The following is a 15,100-nucleotide window of genomic DNA, read 5'->3' as shown; positions in this document are numbered from 1 at the left end:
CCGGCCGGGGCCAGGACTGGGCGGAGCGTGCCGGACACCCGCACCGGACCCTGCTGGGAGGAGGGAGGGGAGCGGCTGGTCCTGGTCTCTGGCCTGAGTCTGGAGAGAGGAGAGAAGGCTCCTGGCGTTGCCTGCCCTGTGCTTCTTGGAGAGCGTGTGTGACAGACAGAGACCTGTCTGCTTGGCAGAGAGATCGGCTCCAGCCCGGTTCCGCTTTGAGATCCGCTCTGAGTTTGCAGCCCGCCCCCGGGGTGAGGGGACCAGCCTTCCGATTCGGTAGGTGAGAAGGCCACGGCTTGTGGGGATACAGGCCTGCTCGCAGCGCCGGCTCCAGGACCCCTTGTTGGGTTGCGGGCAGGGGGAACCTTGCACACACTGATTTCGAACGCAACAGTCAGTGGCCCACTTTAGGACACCGGACGTGTTGCTAAGCCTTGCTGTCGCCATCACCCTGTTATGGATGGAGTGAGAACTCCCTCACCACCGAAGCGTGCGGTCGGGCTAACCAGTGCTTGCTAGAAACCCGGCTGAGAGCAGAGCCCGCCCACACTTGGCCCGGCGAGGAGGTGACTCAAACTTCCATCCTTCCTCGCCGCGCGCTGTGCCCTTCGGATAAGTCTAGACTTGCTGAACCCAGTGACTGACCGGAGAGGAAAGGCTCAGCCCTGCCGATCTTTTGGTCCCTGGTGGCAAAGATAACACCAACGTCCTCCTCCCCATCCCCCACCCCAGTCTTTAACCCAAGAACTTTGCCTAAGTGCTGCAAACAAGAGGGAGGGGCACAGATACTAAACTGAGAAGGAGGCAATGTGGTCACTTTATTTTCTGTCTCTGGCTTTTAGTTTCCCTTCTGAGAGGAGAGGTGTGGACAGCCTCTTCCCTCCTTGCTGTTCTGGTTGACTGCTTGAGATCCCAGAACCTGGAAACATTTTGATGTGTAATACACCTCCATTCTGGCTTGCTCAATTCCCAGGCACTGATTTGCTCCCAGACTGGAATGCAAACTAGGGCTTCCACTTACCATCTCCACCTGTTGAAAGGCAAAAGCTGATCAGTCAAAAATGGAGGGAAAGGAAGGCATTGACACGGCTCTCCCCATTGTATTTTATTTATTCATTATTATTATTATTAGTAGTAGTAGTAGTAGTAGTACTAAGGATTGAACCCAGGGACACTTCACCACTGAGCTACATCCCTGCCCTTTTGAGTTTCTGTTTTGAGACAGGGTTTCTAAGTAGCTTAGGGCCTTGCCTAAGCCGCCTGAGTTACTGGGATTATAGGCATGTGCCAGGGAGCCTGGATTCTCATAGCTTTTAAATGACAGATTAGGGATGAACAGAGTAATGATCAATATTTTTTTAATCATAACTTCTGGTTCAAAACAGGGGAGATACACTTACGAGTTCACTCATCCTTTCACAGGGCACAGCTGGGCTGTACACTGAGGGTGCTCCTAAAGAGGGCTGAGCCCATCATAGAAGTCTCCTGCCAAAGCAAGTTCTAAGACATTTTCATGGGAGTACTTTGGGGAGGGGCCTGATAGAACTGGTGACTCTGCTCAGGTTTTTGAAGTCATCAATAGACAGGGGAGGCAAGAAGGGTCTCCCACAAAAGGAACAGCATATGCAGAACTCTATGTGTTCTAGAAACAGCACAAAGGTGGTCAGCGTTTTAGACTGACACAAGATCTAGGGGGTGGGGAATTGGAGTTGAACTGGAGACTGGAAGAGGGAAGGCAGGGGCCAAATCACAGAGGATCATTATGAGCTGGGAATTGAACCTGTAGATAGTGGAGAGCTGCTGGAAGGTCTCAATAGGTGCAATAGGGTGGGATGGGTAATTTTAAGAAACTTTCCTCTGGCTTATGGGTGGCACTAGAGGCTGGAAGATCAATCTGGAGGCAAAGTATTCCAGCCTCCTAGAGTCAGAAGGTCCTGGATTTTATCCTACTCCCCTGCTTCCTGGCTCTGTAACTTGAGACAAGTAATCTCACCTATCCATCCAATTCTCAGTCTCCTCATCCTTCAGATGAGGATACTCATTTCTGCTCTACTGATCAGTTGTGAATGTTAATAGGACAATGTATTACACATGCTAATAAGATGAGAAGTGGTTTGCAGTATGTATTACATTGTGCAGACATTTGCTGGGTTGCACTGACAATAGAAGACAGAAACCATATCTTCCCTGGTCCTAAACCTGATTTCACCATTCACAAAGCTCTAAGCATCCTGCAAGTATCTCCAAGCAGAAAGAAACTCTCTGTCCCTGACAATTCATTCATTTGGCTTACCCACTTCCCATAGCCAAGCCCTGTGCAGGGGAGGAGCTGGACAGAGATTTGCAGACAGACTAGGGATAACTCAGGAGCCCAGGGGGAGAGTGACCCTTTGGTGATGAGGGGAAGATTAGACTGGGAAGGCCCCACAGAGGAAGTAGATTTTGACTCAAACAAGTGAGAATCTGCAGTAGACAAAAGAAGGATCCCTTTGTCATCTTTGTCAAAAGGAACAGCCTGTGCAGAGGCAGGATTCCTGGGGACTGATTCACCTCCAGCCTGGAAAGCTGTCTTTACACAATGGGTTTTATTTTTATTTTATTTTTTGCAGTGCTGGGGATTGAATTTAGGACTTCTCACATGCTCAGCACATAACCAGCCGGTGTTTAAACAGGGAGTAATGATAGTGTCCTGGTCCTCTGTTGGGAGGTGCACTCTGGCTCCCAGCATGACTGGCAGTTAGAAACAGGGGTCAGGCACCAGCCTGTTGCAGCAGGCCCCTGAGCCCTACCTGGGCAGGGAAAGGTGGGGAAGAAGGAAAGAGAAGCAGACCCACCTGCTTAGGGGTGGCTTCTGGTTTGACACCAAGTCCTCATTCTGTCACAGACAACACAACTGCTTCAGCCTGCTTTGGCCTCTGAGACCTTTCCATCAGTCCTTATCAGTTCTCCGGCAGAGCCTGGTTAGGCTCTGGGTGATGAAGTGAGAGAGACTCCAAGGTCTCAGAGGATGAATTTTAGATTCTTCTCTATCCTCTGCCTCAGCATCTCTTGGTGTTACAGTTCCTTTCTCTTTCCTGGTCCCTGCAGTCACCCATTAGGGGGCAGGAATCAACATGCAGTGAGAACCCGTCCGTGCCAGCCCAGAACTGATCATCACAGTGACTCGCTGGAGCAGTACTAGGCTTCTCACACAGTACAGAGAACACTCAGATTTGGGTGAGGGCACCCACAAGCCTTGCTGCAGGTAAGCCCTAGAGTGTTGGAGTCCAGCTGCCTGGCTTCAGAGCCCCTTTCCTCTGTGCCATACTCTCTCCCACAGTGTCCACACATGCTCTCTGATTAATGGGAATATGAAAGTCTTTGAGGAAGAACACAGTGGAAAGAGAAAGCAGCACTGTGAGCCTTGCCCATCTCCCTGTACACAGTCCTCCTTGGGCAAGGATGCCAGGCTTTCAGACCCCATCTACACCAGGGATGATGTCATGGAGGAGGCCAGGTGCTGGGTATCAGAATACCTGGGTCCTGAGTCCAGCTCTTATCCCCCCCGCACTGGCTGTATGACTCACTGAACCTTTCTGTGCCTCTTTAAACAGCCATAAGTGCAATGCCATCTAACCTGCTGACCTTGCAAAATGACAGAACAGATAAGGAAGCATAGGAAAGGTTGAGCAGTGACCTTTGGTGCCCGAATTATATTCTAGATGCCTGCTGTGTCTTTATATAGTACCTGCTCTGTGCTCAGCTCCAGAGACATAAAAGTGAATCTCTCTGCCCACAGGAGGACAGACCGGTAAACATGTAATTACCATCCTGCACCATAAGTTGTAAGCTGTTGTTCACTCAAGTGGAGAAGAGTGGCATAAGGAGACCTGGATTTGGAGATAAGATGTCTGGGTTTGAGTCCTGGTTCCTCCATATCCAGCATAATGAGGTCCCATTCCTTGCCTGAAGAATAGTGGCAGCAATCTCCAGGATTGTGGGGAGGCAGAAACTAGAGCAAGGCAAGGAGCGTGGCAAGCAGGCGTGCCTGTGCAGACGTACACCATTAGCAATTCTGCAGGGAGAGCTGGCCCTCAGGGCTCCAGGTTTGGGCTTGCATTTCCAGAACGGACTCGGTGGTCAGAGAATGGGACACTCATGAAATTTCTACCTATGGAATTGGTTGGTTAGTGTCAGATCGCTCATGATCAAGGGGAGTTGTGGGGAGGCCACCCAGGGGAGGAGCAGCTGGTCAAGGCAAGGCCTATCTCTGGTGGGTGCTAGGACCTGGGCCAGGCTGCAGTTTGGCCTCTTGCCCCCTTGTGCCAGGGGTTTCCTGGAAGATGTTAGGGGGCAGTTGGAAAATTTTTTCAGCCAGAGATGATTTAGTGGGGCACCAAGGGCAGGCAACTAGGGCTAGGAAGGCCTGGCTCAAACCCCGAACCCAAGAGATGCCCTCAAGGAGAAGGAAGATTGCGGTGTTGCCAACAGACACCAGCAAGGTGACTGGAGAAGTCAGCACAAGCAGCCATGGGCCTGCTGGGTGCCTGGCACTGCACTAGATCCTGGGTAGGAAGCTTCATAAATCATCTCCATCACCATCTAACTCACATAGAGCATTCACCATGTGGCAGATAATGAGCAACAGCTTCACATGCTGTCATTTAATCCTCTGACAGTCCTCTGTTCTTATCTCCATCGAGGACACGGAGACACAGCAGGGTTGAAACTTGCCGAGGCTGGATTCCCACCTGAGTCTGGGTCTTGTTGCTTGCTGGGCTCTTGGCTCGTCCAGCTCTCTGCCGGTACATATACCCCACCAGAGCTGCCAAGGTGAGGGAAGGGATGCATAGATGAAGAAGGCTGGCATCTGCCCCTACTGCTTACACTTCAAGTCTGAAATGGCAGAGAACTCACTCAGCAGCCTCTGAAGGAGGCCTACTGGTAGCCTGTGGTGTGCGGCCAGGAGGGAGGGGCCTGCAGCCTGCGTGGACAGAGTGGGCTTTGTTCTGCTGGTGGGGCCAGGTGTGTGGATGTGTGCCATGCCTGCAGCAGTATGATCTGTCACGTCCCAGCTCCTGGGTCCTGCCATGCCATTCCTTCGGTGTTGCTGCCCCTCACTGGGCCTCAGTCACCCATGATCTCCAAGGGACCATGGAATTCTTGGGAAAGTGAACAAAGACTGAGAGTTGTTCAGAATCCATAAAGGTGACAGCTGTTGCCACTCTGGCTATCAAGGAAGGTCCAAATCTACCTTGGGCAAGGGAGGAAGAAGGTGGTGCAATTTGCAGATGGCCTCCATGCCTGGGAGGATTCAAGCTCTATAGCTAAAAATACCCCAAGGGGGCCATGATGGGCCAAAGCTGTTTTAGAGAAGCATCTTATAAAAGGCCTGGAGTGCCATGCAGGGAGAATTCCCTGGGGCTCTTAGGGCCATACCATTTACTCTTATTGTCCTAGGACTTCAGCAAACCTTCTTTAGAGTGACTGTGGATTTGGCACCATGGCCCAACAGTGAAAAACTCATGGCCCCAGTCAGGGATGACTTCATGGTATCTTCTAAGCCAGGGGCAAGTGTAATCTCTAAGCACTTGTCTTTCTACCCGTGTGTTATGTAACCTGGTTGATCAGTAGATGGGTCCTTGGTTCATCCAGCTCTGTGTTGGTGCACACTCCCTACCAGGCCTACCTCGGCAGGTCAGGTTTTGGTGGGGGAGATGATCTTGACCCAGAGATCCCTCTTCTCCCTGTCCTTATTTGGTGGCCACTGGTCTGCCTTTTCCTTTCTTGCAAGGGTGGAACACGGGTCCTAGGAGGAGACCAGGTTAATACTACTGTACAGACGAGAAATTGCTCAGAGAAATAGAGCTACAAAGGTCACACAGATCCAAGTCTTCTGAGTCTCAGGCTTGCTATTGGTGGGTCTCTGTCCCCACTGCTGGTCTATAAGCCCCAAGAGAACAGGTCCCTGGTTTCCTCTCCACCCCCTACCCCAACCTGACCCTGCCCAGTGCTTTGTGCTTAGTAGAGCTTTAGTAAGCACTTTTGTTAAATTTTAAACTCCTAAAACTCTGGAGTTGGTTCATCTAGACTAAATCCTTATTGTGCAGATGGAGAAACTGAGGCTCAAAGAGGGGCAGGACCTGACCAATGATGGGGGCTGTCCAGGGCAGAGGGGGGGATGAAGACCTACGGCTCCTGACTACTCCCCGGGACTTGCCACCATGCACAGTTGCCCAGTTTCCTCCCTGTCAGCATCCTGGAACATGGTAAAGGAGCTTGGGATAGTCTTTGGGTTACCTGTCTAGGGGACACCATTGTGTGTAGCCTGTGAGAGACAGACCACCCCATAACTGTACCTGTCTTTGTCCTGGTGTGCTGGGCCTGTCACCCCTGGGACCTTTAATCCTTATAGAACCTCCTTGAGGCAGGGACTGTTCTCTCCATTTCTTCTCCCCCACAACTTCCCAGAGTCACACAGGCTAGCAGGTGAATCTGTGAATCCTCAGTTTCCTTTGCTGTAAATGGAGATGACACTCCTGGCTTTGCTGTGTGTCTATAATGATCCGACCAGAGGAGGTGTGTCAAGTACTAGCATTCAATGAGGACTGGCTCTGTCACTGTGGGCACTTCCACTGGGAATGCTGAGTCCTGGGCCTACCCTTAACATTAAACAGGGACCCTGGGAGAGGTTCACTGGGCAGAGCTAAGCAAAGGTCTGTCCCAGTGCCTTGGGAGCATTTACCAGTCATTATCCAGGGGTCTCCATCTATACTCCCATTCCCTTACACCAGCTATTATGACCTTTGCTCAGGTCCAGATGTTCAGGGGTAGGGGGAAGCCTCTCTGAGCATGTGCAGGGCTCTTCACAGTTTGCAGTGTGCTTCATTGAGGGTTAATTAACTTATGTGAGGAGGGCATAGAAGAAATTACTGTCCTATTGTGCAAGGGACAAGGCCGAGGCCTGAAGGGCCAGCTTCCGGGCTGCATTTGAGCTGCCATTACATAAACAGGCGCTCATGAGAAGCCACTTGGCATTTCATGGACACAGCATATAATCACCCCTGGGAACCAAAGGGTAATCTTGGGGCCCTTTGTGATGTTTGTTTAAACCCCAGGAAGGGTGAGTATGAGCAGATCGGCTTAGCAGGGGAGGTAGGGCCTGTGGTGGTAATGAACTCTGTGGTGAGGAGCTCACTGGGGAACAAAGGGGGCCTGAAGCAACTTAATATTTTCCTTTTGGTTCAGACATTGGAACACTCTGTCGTGCCTCAGCTGGGACCAAGCCCAGGATGCACCTGGGCAGGGTTTAATTCTCAAATTGGCCTCTACAAAAGAAAGGGGTGGGAGAGGCAGGGCCCTTGGGGTGGGGGCAGAGGAGAAGGGCCCCACTTCTCACCAGCCCTGCACAGAGCCAGAGTGCAGATCAAGTGGCTACCGCTTTAAAGTTTCATGCAGGGCTGGTAATGTTATCCAGCAGCTCCCTCCACTGCCCCCAGTCAAGAAGGTGGGCAGGTCTCTGGTCCACCCGCTCCTGGCCCCTCTCCCACCCTCTTCCCCTGTGACCAGTGAGAAGGAGACAGGGCATGAAAGCAGGGGTACAGCAGGGCCACACACGAAGAGCCTTCTGTCCCCCAGCTGAGTGGCCCTTGTGCAGGGGAGGAGTAGACTCAGACTGCACCAACTATGTATTAGAAGCTCTTGCTCCTCCACCCTCTGGTCTCCTGTGAGCAGGAACACAGGCCTTGAGTTTGACCTATATGGGTGTGTGTGACCTTTAGATGTGATGAGATATACATAGTGCCTGGCATAGGTGGCAGCTGCTATTGCAACTATACAGCAAGGGAAACTGAGGTCTGGGGAGGGGAATTGACTTGTAGCATGTCCATGAGAAAAGCCCCGCCTGCACCCTGCCTCTCCACCAATCCCCCTGCCAGGCAGATATGAATGCAAGAATTGGAATTGAGCAGGTCTGGGTTCTAATCCTGCCCTGCTTTGTACTAGTTTGGGGTAAGGCCTTTGTCCTCTCTGAACCTGCTTTTTTTATGCTAATTGAACCTCTGTTTCTTCATCTGTAATAATGGGGGAACCAGCTCATCTGCCTGCCCAAGGTTAAAAGAAGGGCAGGAGAGGTAAAATAGCTATGTCAGCTGGGAATAGGGATCAGGGGAAGGAGGAAAAATCTTGGGACAGGTATCCCTAAAGCAGGAGTCTAGGAACAGTGTCACCCATTAGACTGGAGGATATTGCCTCTGGAAAATAGGCCAAAGATGTAGGTGAGGTGGGGGCAGTTGTTATAGGGAAATCCTTAGTCTGGAAGGCCACAGTAAGGGCTCAGCCACTGCCAAACAGCCACAGGGGCCCTGCTTTGTGTGTCTTTATTTAGTGCCACAACACTTGCAGGGTGATTGTGAGGGTTCAATGAGGTAATGCTGTAAAGTACCCATCACATGGTACAAACACTATGAGCACTCCCTAGGGAGTCCAGGCAGTCCATGGGCCCTCACCCCTCAGAGCTGGAGAGGCCAGCTAGGAGACCATCAAGTCCAGTGAGTTCCAAACTGTGTTACTTAAATTCTGTGGCAGGCATGGCAAGCAGACCTAGAAGGCTCCAGGTCTCCAACTCCAGCAAGAGCAGGCACACTTGCTTCTGCTGATCTTATTTAAGAAAGGGTTCTGCCACCTGTAGTTTAAAGTCCACCAACCTGGCCTAACCACTTACACTTCACATGGGAGACTGAAGCCAGAGAGGAACAAGGACTAGGAATTATGAGGAGTATTCTGGGACAGTACTCTAGGAGGATGGGGACTAGTGACAATGTGTAGCTGTGTCCAGACACACTGGCTTATATCTTTTGAGGTGGGGTAAAAGCTGTCGGCGCATCCAGCCCTCACTTGTGGCTCTCTCTCCAGCCCCCACCATGCCGTGGCCGCTGCTGGTGCCTCTGCTGCTGTTGCTGGCTGTGAGTGGAGCCCAGATGACACGGCCATGCTTCCCTGGGTGCCAGTGTGAGGTGGAGACCTTCGGCTTGTTTGACAGCTTCAGCCTGACTCGAGTGGACTGCAGTGGCCTGGGCCCCCACATCATGCCCGTGCCCATCCCTCTGGACACAGCTCACCTGGACCTGTCCTCCAACCGGCTGGAGATGGTGAACGAGTCGGTGCTGGCCGGGCCAGGCTACACTACACTGGCCGGTCTGGACCTCAGCCACAACCTGCTCACCAGCATCTCACCCACTGCCTTCTCCCGCCTCCGCTACCTGGAATCGCTTGACCTCAGCCACAATGGCCTGGTAGCCCTGCCAGCTGAGAGCTTCACCAGCTCCCCGCTGAGTGACGTGAACCTTAGCCACAACCGGCTCCGGGAGGTCTCCATATCTGCCTTCAACACACACAGCCAGGGCCGTGCACTGCACGTGGACCTCTCCCACAACCTCATCCACCGCCTGCACCCCCACCCCGCTCGGGCCAGCCTGCCCGTGCCCACGATCCAGAGCCTGAACCTGGCCTGGAACCGGCTCCGCACAGTGCCCAGCCTCAGAGACCTGCCCCTGCGCTATCTGAGCCTAGATGGGAACCCTCTAGCCAGCATTGGCCCAGATGCCTTCACAGGGCTGGGAGGCCTTACACACTTGTCACTAGCCAGCCTGCAGGGTCTCCCCCAGCTGGCGCCCCACAGCTTCCATGAGCTGCCGGGCCTGCAGGTCCTGGACCTGTCAGGCAACCCCAAGCTCACGTGGACAGGAGCGGAGGTGTTCTCAGGCCTGGGCTCACTGCAGGAGCTGGACCTGTCAGGCACCGGCCTGGTGCCTCTGCCAGAAGTGCTGCTCCACCACCTCCCAGCTCTGCAGAGCGTAAGCGTGGGCCAGGACAGGAAGTGTCGGCGCCTGGTACGGGAGGGCGCCTACCCACGGCAGCCTGGCTCCAGCCCCAAGGTGGCACTGCACTGTGGAGACACCCGGGAATATGTTGCCAGGGGCCCAGACATCTTGTGACAAATGGCATGGCCTGGGGCCATGTGACAGACTGCTGCCCTGGGCTTGCTCAGGTCCTAGGTAACTTATATTTTAATGTGCCAGTGTCAGCGGGGAGTCTGCAGGCCCATGCCCTGCAGAGCTGTGGCCTAGGAGGGGCTTTGCTCCTGGGAATAGAACCTGGGAACAAAATGCCCCTATTACTCTCTTACCCTCTCCCCAAAACCATGAGCAGAGGGACTTGGATGTCAAACCAGACTCTGGTCCCTTTCTGCTGTCCTCCACACCCGTCCCCCAAGTGCCTTCCCTCTTGCCTGGGCTGACCTGACCCATGATGGGAGGAGGATGTGTGGGAGCTACTGCTGCAGGAGACTCAGGTCCACTGGGCTGTGTCCCCTTGGGCCTACAGTCTGGTCACTCAGGGGCAGGAGTTTCTGTTATATTATACCCCTTCTTTGGTCTGGGTTCACAAGGCCCATCTTATCATTTTTCTTTTCATAGAATCTTGGGTAGAACCCTAATTATAGGAGGGACTGGAGAGAAAAATCAAGTCTACCCATGAGAAAATGAGGCCTAGAGAAGCCCTGTCCAGGCAGAGGCAGGACTGAAGCCCAGTCCAGGCCCTCTGCACCTACCTGTCTTTGTGAGGTCTTCCCTTCATCTTTCCTTCCTGGGCTCCCCTTGCTGTTGCCTGTCCCATTTCCCCTTCATCCCCAGCAGCAGCAGTAGCAAGACAGGTAAGGGCCTCAGAAGTGGGACTCTGGGTCCAGTGATCATTCATGTGGCATGAGCAAAGTCAGTTCCCCCTTCAGAGCCTCTGGAAGCTTGGGGCATGCCAGTCCCAGGCCTGCAAGTTTCTCACTCTGGGGTGGGGGCCCCAGTATCAAGACTGGAAATAAGTCCATATTCTCCTGAGACCCTGCCTCTAGATGCTTCCCCAAGTTGTCAATGCAATTCTGGAATCCCATCTGGCCATGAGCTCCAACAGGGCTCCTGGATTCAGTCCCCGTGGGCCTGAACCCAAAAGCTCCTCTCACCCTCCCAGGAGTAGAGCAGGAAGAGGCAGGGTCTCCCTATGCCATTTAAACTCCACCCTTAGGGCAGCATCTCAGTGTCCCAGCCCTGGGTTCTTCCCTTTGTGTTCATTTGATAAAAGTGTTGCCTTTTTTGATGGACTGTCACTTTCACAGACACCCACACCCACACATACACACCACTGCTGGCAGGGGATGGAAACGTCATTTGTAAAAGAAGAAGAATGTTTGTTCACTTTTGTAATACTTTATCCTGGGCACCTGTTGGCAGGGTTGTGGGGAAGTCAGCCATCAGTGGCCCTGTGAGCATCTTGGGGCTGGTCTCAGAGATGCCCAAGGGCAGCAAGAACTCTGGCTTCCCCCACCAGCCCAACCCAGCACCTGACTGGTCCATGATTTAATAAACACTAAAGAGTTCTTTTCATCATGCAGCCAATGTCCACTGACAATCCCTGGGCTGGGCTCTGGGGCCACAAGGATGAATCAAGTTAGGCTCTGCCCTGGAGGGCTTATTTTCCCTGAAAGGCCCAGTAATCTCCCAGAGTTTGAGAAGTGAGGTGATATGAGAGACAGAGTCACTCAGATGGACTAGATCTTTCACTGGAGCCTGTACCCCACCCACCTTCATCTTCCCTCCTACTGCCCACTCCACCCATCAGCTGTCCAGCCAAAGCTATGAGCTTACCAAGCCTTGCCCATCTCTACCTTTGTCCCATCCGTGCCCCTCAACCTCCTTCCCACCCAGTCTACCCTGTTAGTATCTCACCTTAGAAGCTTTCCCTGAAGTCCCCTCTTCTCCCTTCTAAATGCAATGGTTTATCCTTCCTTGGCATTTCTGTTGCCACAGTACCCCAATTCCTATTTGCACACTTATTGTGACAGGGGCTCACTTTCAGCTCATCAGGATGCATTTGCTCTCTCACCAAGTTCTTTCTTCCAACCGGCTGGTCTGCAGGAGTGTCTATCACTATGGTCACCCGTGAGAAGCTATGCTGATCCTGGTCTGTGCCAGGCCCTGTGCTAGACTGCAAGATGACTTCACCTCAATCTCTGCCCTAGGAGGACTTCCATTCCTAGGATGGGAAAGGTGGGGACACACAGAGGACCCCTGGCTGTAGGTGAAGCTCGGGGGCGGTGAGACCCTTGTAGAAGATCCATACAGCACAGAACAAGTGGACCAGACAAGGGAGGCTTGGAAGAGGTCATGGATGAAGGGGTCAATGCACAGAGTCTAGAACATTCAGGCCATGGATATGCTGCCGGTGGGGAGCTTGCCTTTTTCAATCAGGTCTCCCTAGGGAGGCCTACAAACCATAGTTGCTGATTCCCAGCAGATACTGTATGAAAGAGGCATGGGCAGAAACCCAGGCCCCACAGTCCGATGTTCCCACGCAGGTCCATTTGGGATCCATCCTCCTGGAACCACCTGCATTCTCTGGGACTAGAGAAGACTCAAATGCAGGTGCTTTCACCCACTGTGTTTGGGTCTCGCAAAGCCATGTTGCCGCAGGTGTCCTTCAAGGAGAACCTTAAAACACAAGGGTCTTAAAGTTAGAAACAACACATGGGGAGGTAGAAAAGAGTAGGGAAGGGCTTCTGCAGCTTCCGCAGATGCAAAACCCGGCAGGAGTGGGAGCACACGCCATCACACTGCGGGCTCTTCCATCCTTACGGGGCATCGCCTTGCACTCTGCAGCCCTCTCCTCCTGCCTGCCTTGAGTAGCCTAGGAACAGCCTAAGCAACCGGCGTCGCGAGGTCCCGTTGGCGCAGCACAAGGGCTCCCAGCCCGCAGCGCCACCTTGTGGCCACATAGGGCCAGGCACCCCCAGAGTTCGAGCCAGCACGCGGATGTGAGGGCGGCTGAAGGCGAAGTGCACCTGCGCAGTTTGAGCGGCTGGTCTCCTGCCCTCGGTCGGCCCATGCCTGGGCCTCACCGGGCCTCACCAGGCCTCCGGGTATCCCGGCACCTAGGAAGAGGGCGTTCAAACCTTACGGAATCGAAGAGATTCCTACGAAAATAAATAATTTTCAGTTCACAGGGAAGGGTTAAAGTCCTGGGTTCATCGCCAATCACCAGTATGACTTTGGCATAGTCACTTCTCCGAGCTTGGAAAATGGGGATGAAAATCTCTCTGTCCACAGGATTGTGTGAAGAGCAAATGTCGTAACATGTGTAAAGGACCAAGGACTGTGGCTGCCACAAACAGAAGCCCCAGAAGTGCCCTTTCCCTCCCTCAGTCAACCACAGAATTATGGAGGCTTTACAGAACCAGGGAACCTACCAGCCGTATTTTGTTAACTTACTCAAAACTGGAGAATTTCATAAAGTTTTAGGTTGTAGAATCACAGAACGATACCCCTATCCTCATTCTCTTAGCTTTCACGTGCCTAATGTGGGACAGGTATTTGTCCATGTGGGGGAGTTTAGAAATGGGAAGAGGCGAGCAGGGTCACAAACATTTCCTTGCACTTCATTTTATGCAGATTCCATTTCCTGGGCATATGCTCCTTGCACTTGTACATGCCACCGTTTTCTCCTCACACCTGTACCAGGTATTTTTGTCACCAACAGATGAGGAAACTAGTTTGGCCTGCCTCATCTGTTAGGTGTCCATTCCCCCATTCTTCCTGTCCTACCTCAGGGACTGGGCCAGTGCACCTCCCAGGAATCAGAGAGGGTAGGGGTACTCTGAGACTCCAAAGAGCACTGGGATTCCATCTGTTTCTTTATTGCAAATAAATTGGGGGAAGTTATGCAGCTCTAAATATCTCCAACCAGACCCTTGATTCTAGATGCTTAAAAAATCCAAAGGTAGAGCTGGGGTTGTGGCTCAGTGGTAGAGCGCTTGCCTAGCATGTGTGAGACACTGGGTTCGATTCTTGGCACCACATATAAATTTTAAAAAATTAATAAATAAAATAAAGGTCCATCGACAATTTTAAAAATATATATTTTTTAAAAGCCAAAGGTCAAGGTCCTTCCTCTTCTGGCTCCTTTTGGAAGATGGGACGATTGAGGCCCAGAGAAGAGCAGCCCTCAGTTCCATGACGCGTGGCTGGGATTCTAGTCTTCAGAACTGGAAAAGTAATTTGAGGGACCCTATGTAAAATGACTATGTGGGATTCCTTGTTCAAAAATTAAGAATGTCAATTTGGCAAGAGCAAAGCAAACACAGTCCTAAGGTCCCACTGTGAAAGAAAGTACCCTGCTGAGCCTTTGATCATTGTGCTTACAGAAAAGAAAAAGGCAAATGCCTAGATAGTGTTGGTCAGGATGACAATCCCTCTAGTTCCCAGAACAAAGTGGATAAGAATCTTCCAAATGCAGGAATTCCTGTCAGTGTTTCTCTCTCTCTCTCTCTCTCTCTCTCTCTCTCTCACACACACACACACACACACACACACACACACACACACACACCCTACTGGTTTTCTCACACCTCAGTCAAAGGACTTTCAGAGGGAAAGGACAGGCAGAGAGGCAGACACCAGCTCCCAACTCCATCAAACCCATTCTCGGGATATTTTTCTGGGCCCGACTGCCAGGAATTAGGAGGTAGAGGCCTACCCACCGCTCACTTGATGCAACTACAGAGTTAACAGTCCACTCAACCTAAAGCCTATCAAGGGCAATTCTATGACAATAGAGGCCTTCACAGGCCTACGTGGCCTTGCCCATCCATGTCCAGTGCTCCTTGTTGGCTAATGCTCACGAGGGAGCAAATGTCCATTGATAGCTGCTGTTTATCGAATCCATGTAGGCTTCCACCAATGACCAGTATCCACCAAGGGAAAATGTCTGGTGGTGGCAATGTTTTCTGTGTTCCATTGCTCAGTGTCCGGGGAGCAAATTACCATTACAATTGTTCTGTGCATCAATACCTGGTTCAGTCCCATAGCTCAGCTTCCAGCAACAGCAAATGTCTATTCACTTAAGTCACTCACCCTGTGTTTATTCTTCTCTTTTGTTTCTCATCTTTTATTTATTTAAGTACTAGTGGTTGTATTTGTGGAGATTATTGTGTTTGTTGAGCTTGGAGGGAAATTCTTCCTGTGTTTATTTTTTAATTCCCAAAGCTATTTATCACTTATGTATTCATTAGTCAAAAGGT

At 51.9% G+C, this 15,100-nt stretch overlaps 1 protein-coding gene across 4 annotated transcripts in view; it reads left to right on the top strand.

The window, feature by feature from the left end:
- Positions 1 to 11,418, top strand: part of Tsku (tsukushi, small leucine rich proteoglycan) — a 13,672-nt gene extending 2,254 nt beyond the window's left edge. The window contains exons 1-3 of one of the 4 annotated variants that reach the window (XM_048788021.1): positions 145 to 276; positions 3,088 to 3,244; positions 8,893 to 11,418. In XM_048788021.1, the coding sequence (XP_048643978.1) occupies positions 8,901 to 9,974 (1,074 nt within the window). In that variant the 5' untranslated portion in view covers positions 145 to 276; positions 3,088 to 3,244; positions 8,893 to 8,900 and the 3' untranslated portion in view covers positions 9,975 to 11,418. Of the gene's footprint in view, positions 1 to 144; positions 277 to 325; positions 3,245 to 3,778; positions 6,249 to 8,892 lie in introns of those variants that run through there. The other 3 variants (XM_048788022.1, XM_015477385.2, XM_015477383.2) reach the window with 3 other exon arrangements.
- Positions 11,419 to 15,100: the final 3,682 nt, after the last annotated feature.

The sequence above is a fragment of the Marmota marmota genome, unplaced genomic scaffold (genome assembly GCF_001458135.2).
Source record: "Marmota marmota marmota unplaced genomic scaffold, marMar, whole genome shotgun sequence".
NCBI classification, from domain to species: Eukaryota; Metazoa; Chordata; class Mammalia; order Rodentia; family Sciuridae; genus Marmota; species Marmota marmota.
The sequence above is the reverse complement of the archived record's forward strand: the minus strand, read 5'-3'. Positions and strand labels throughout refer to the sequence as shown.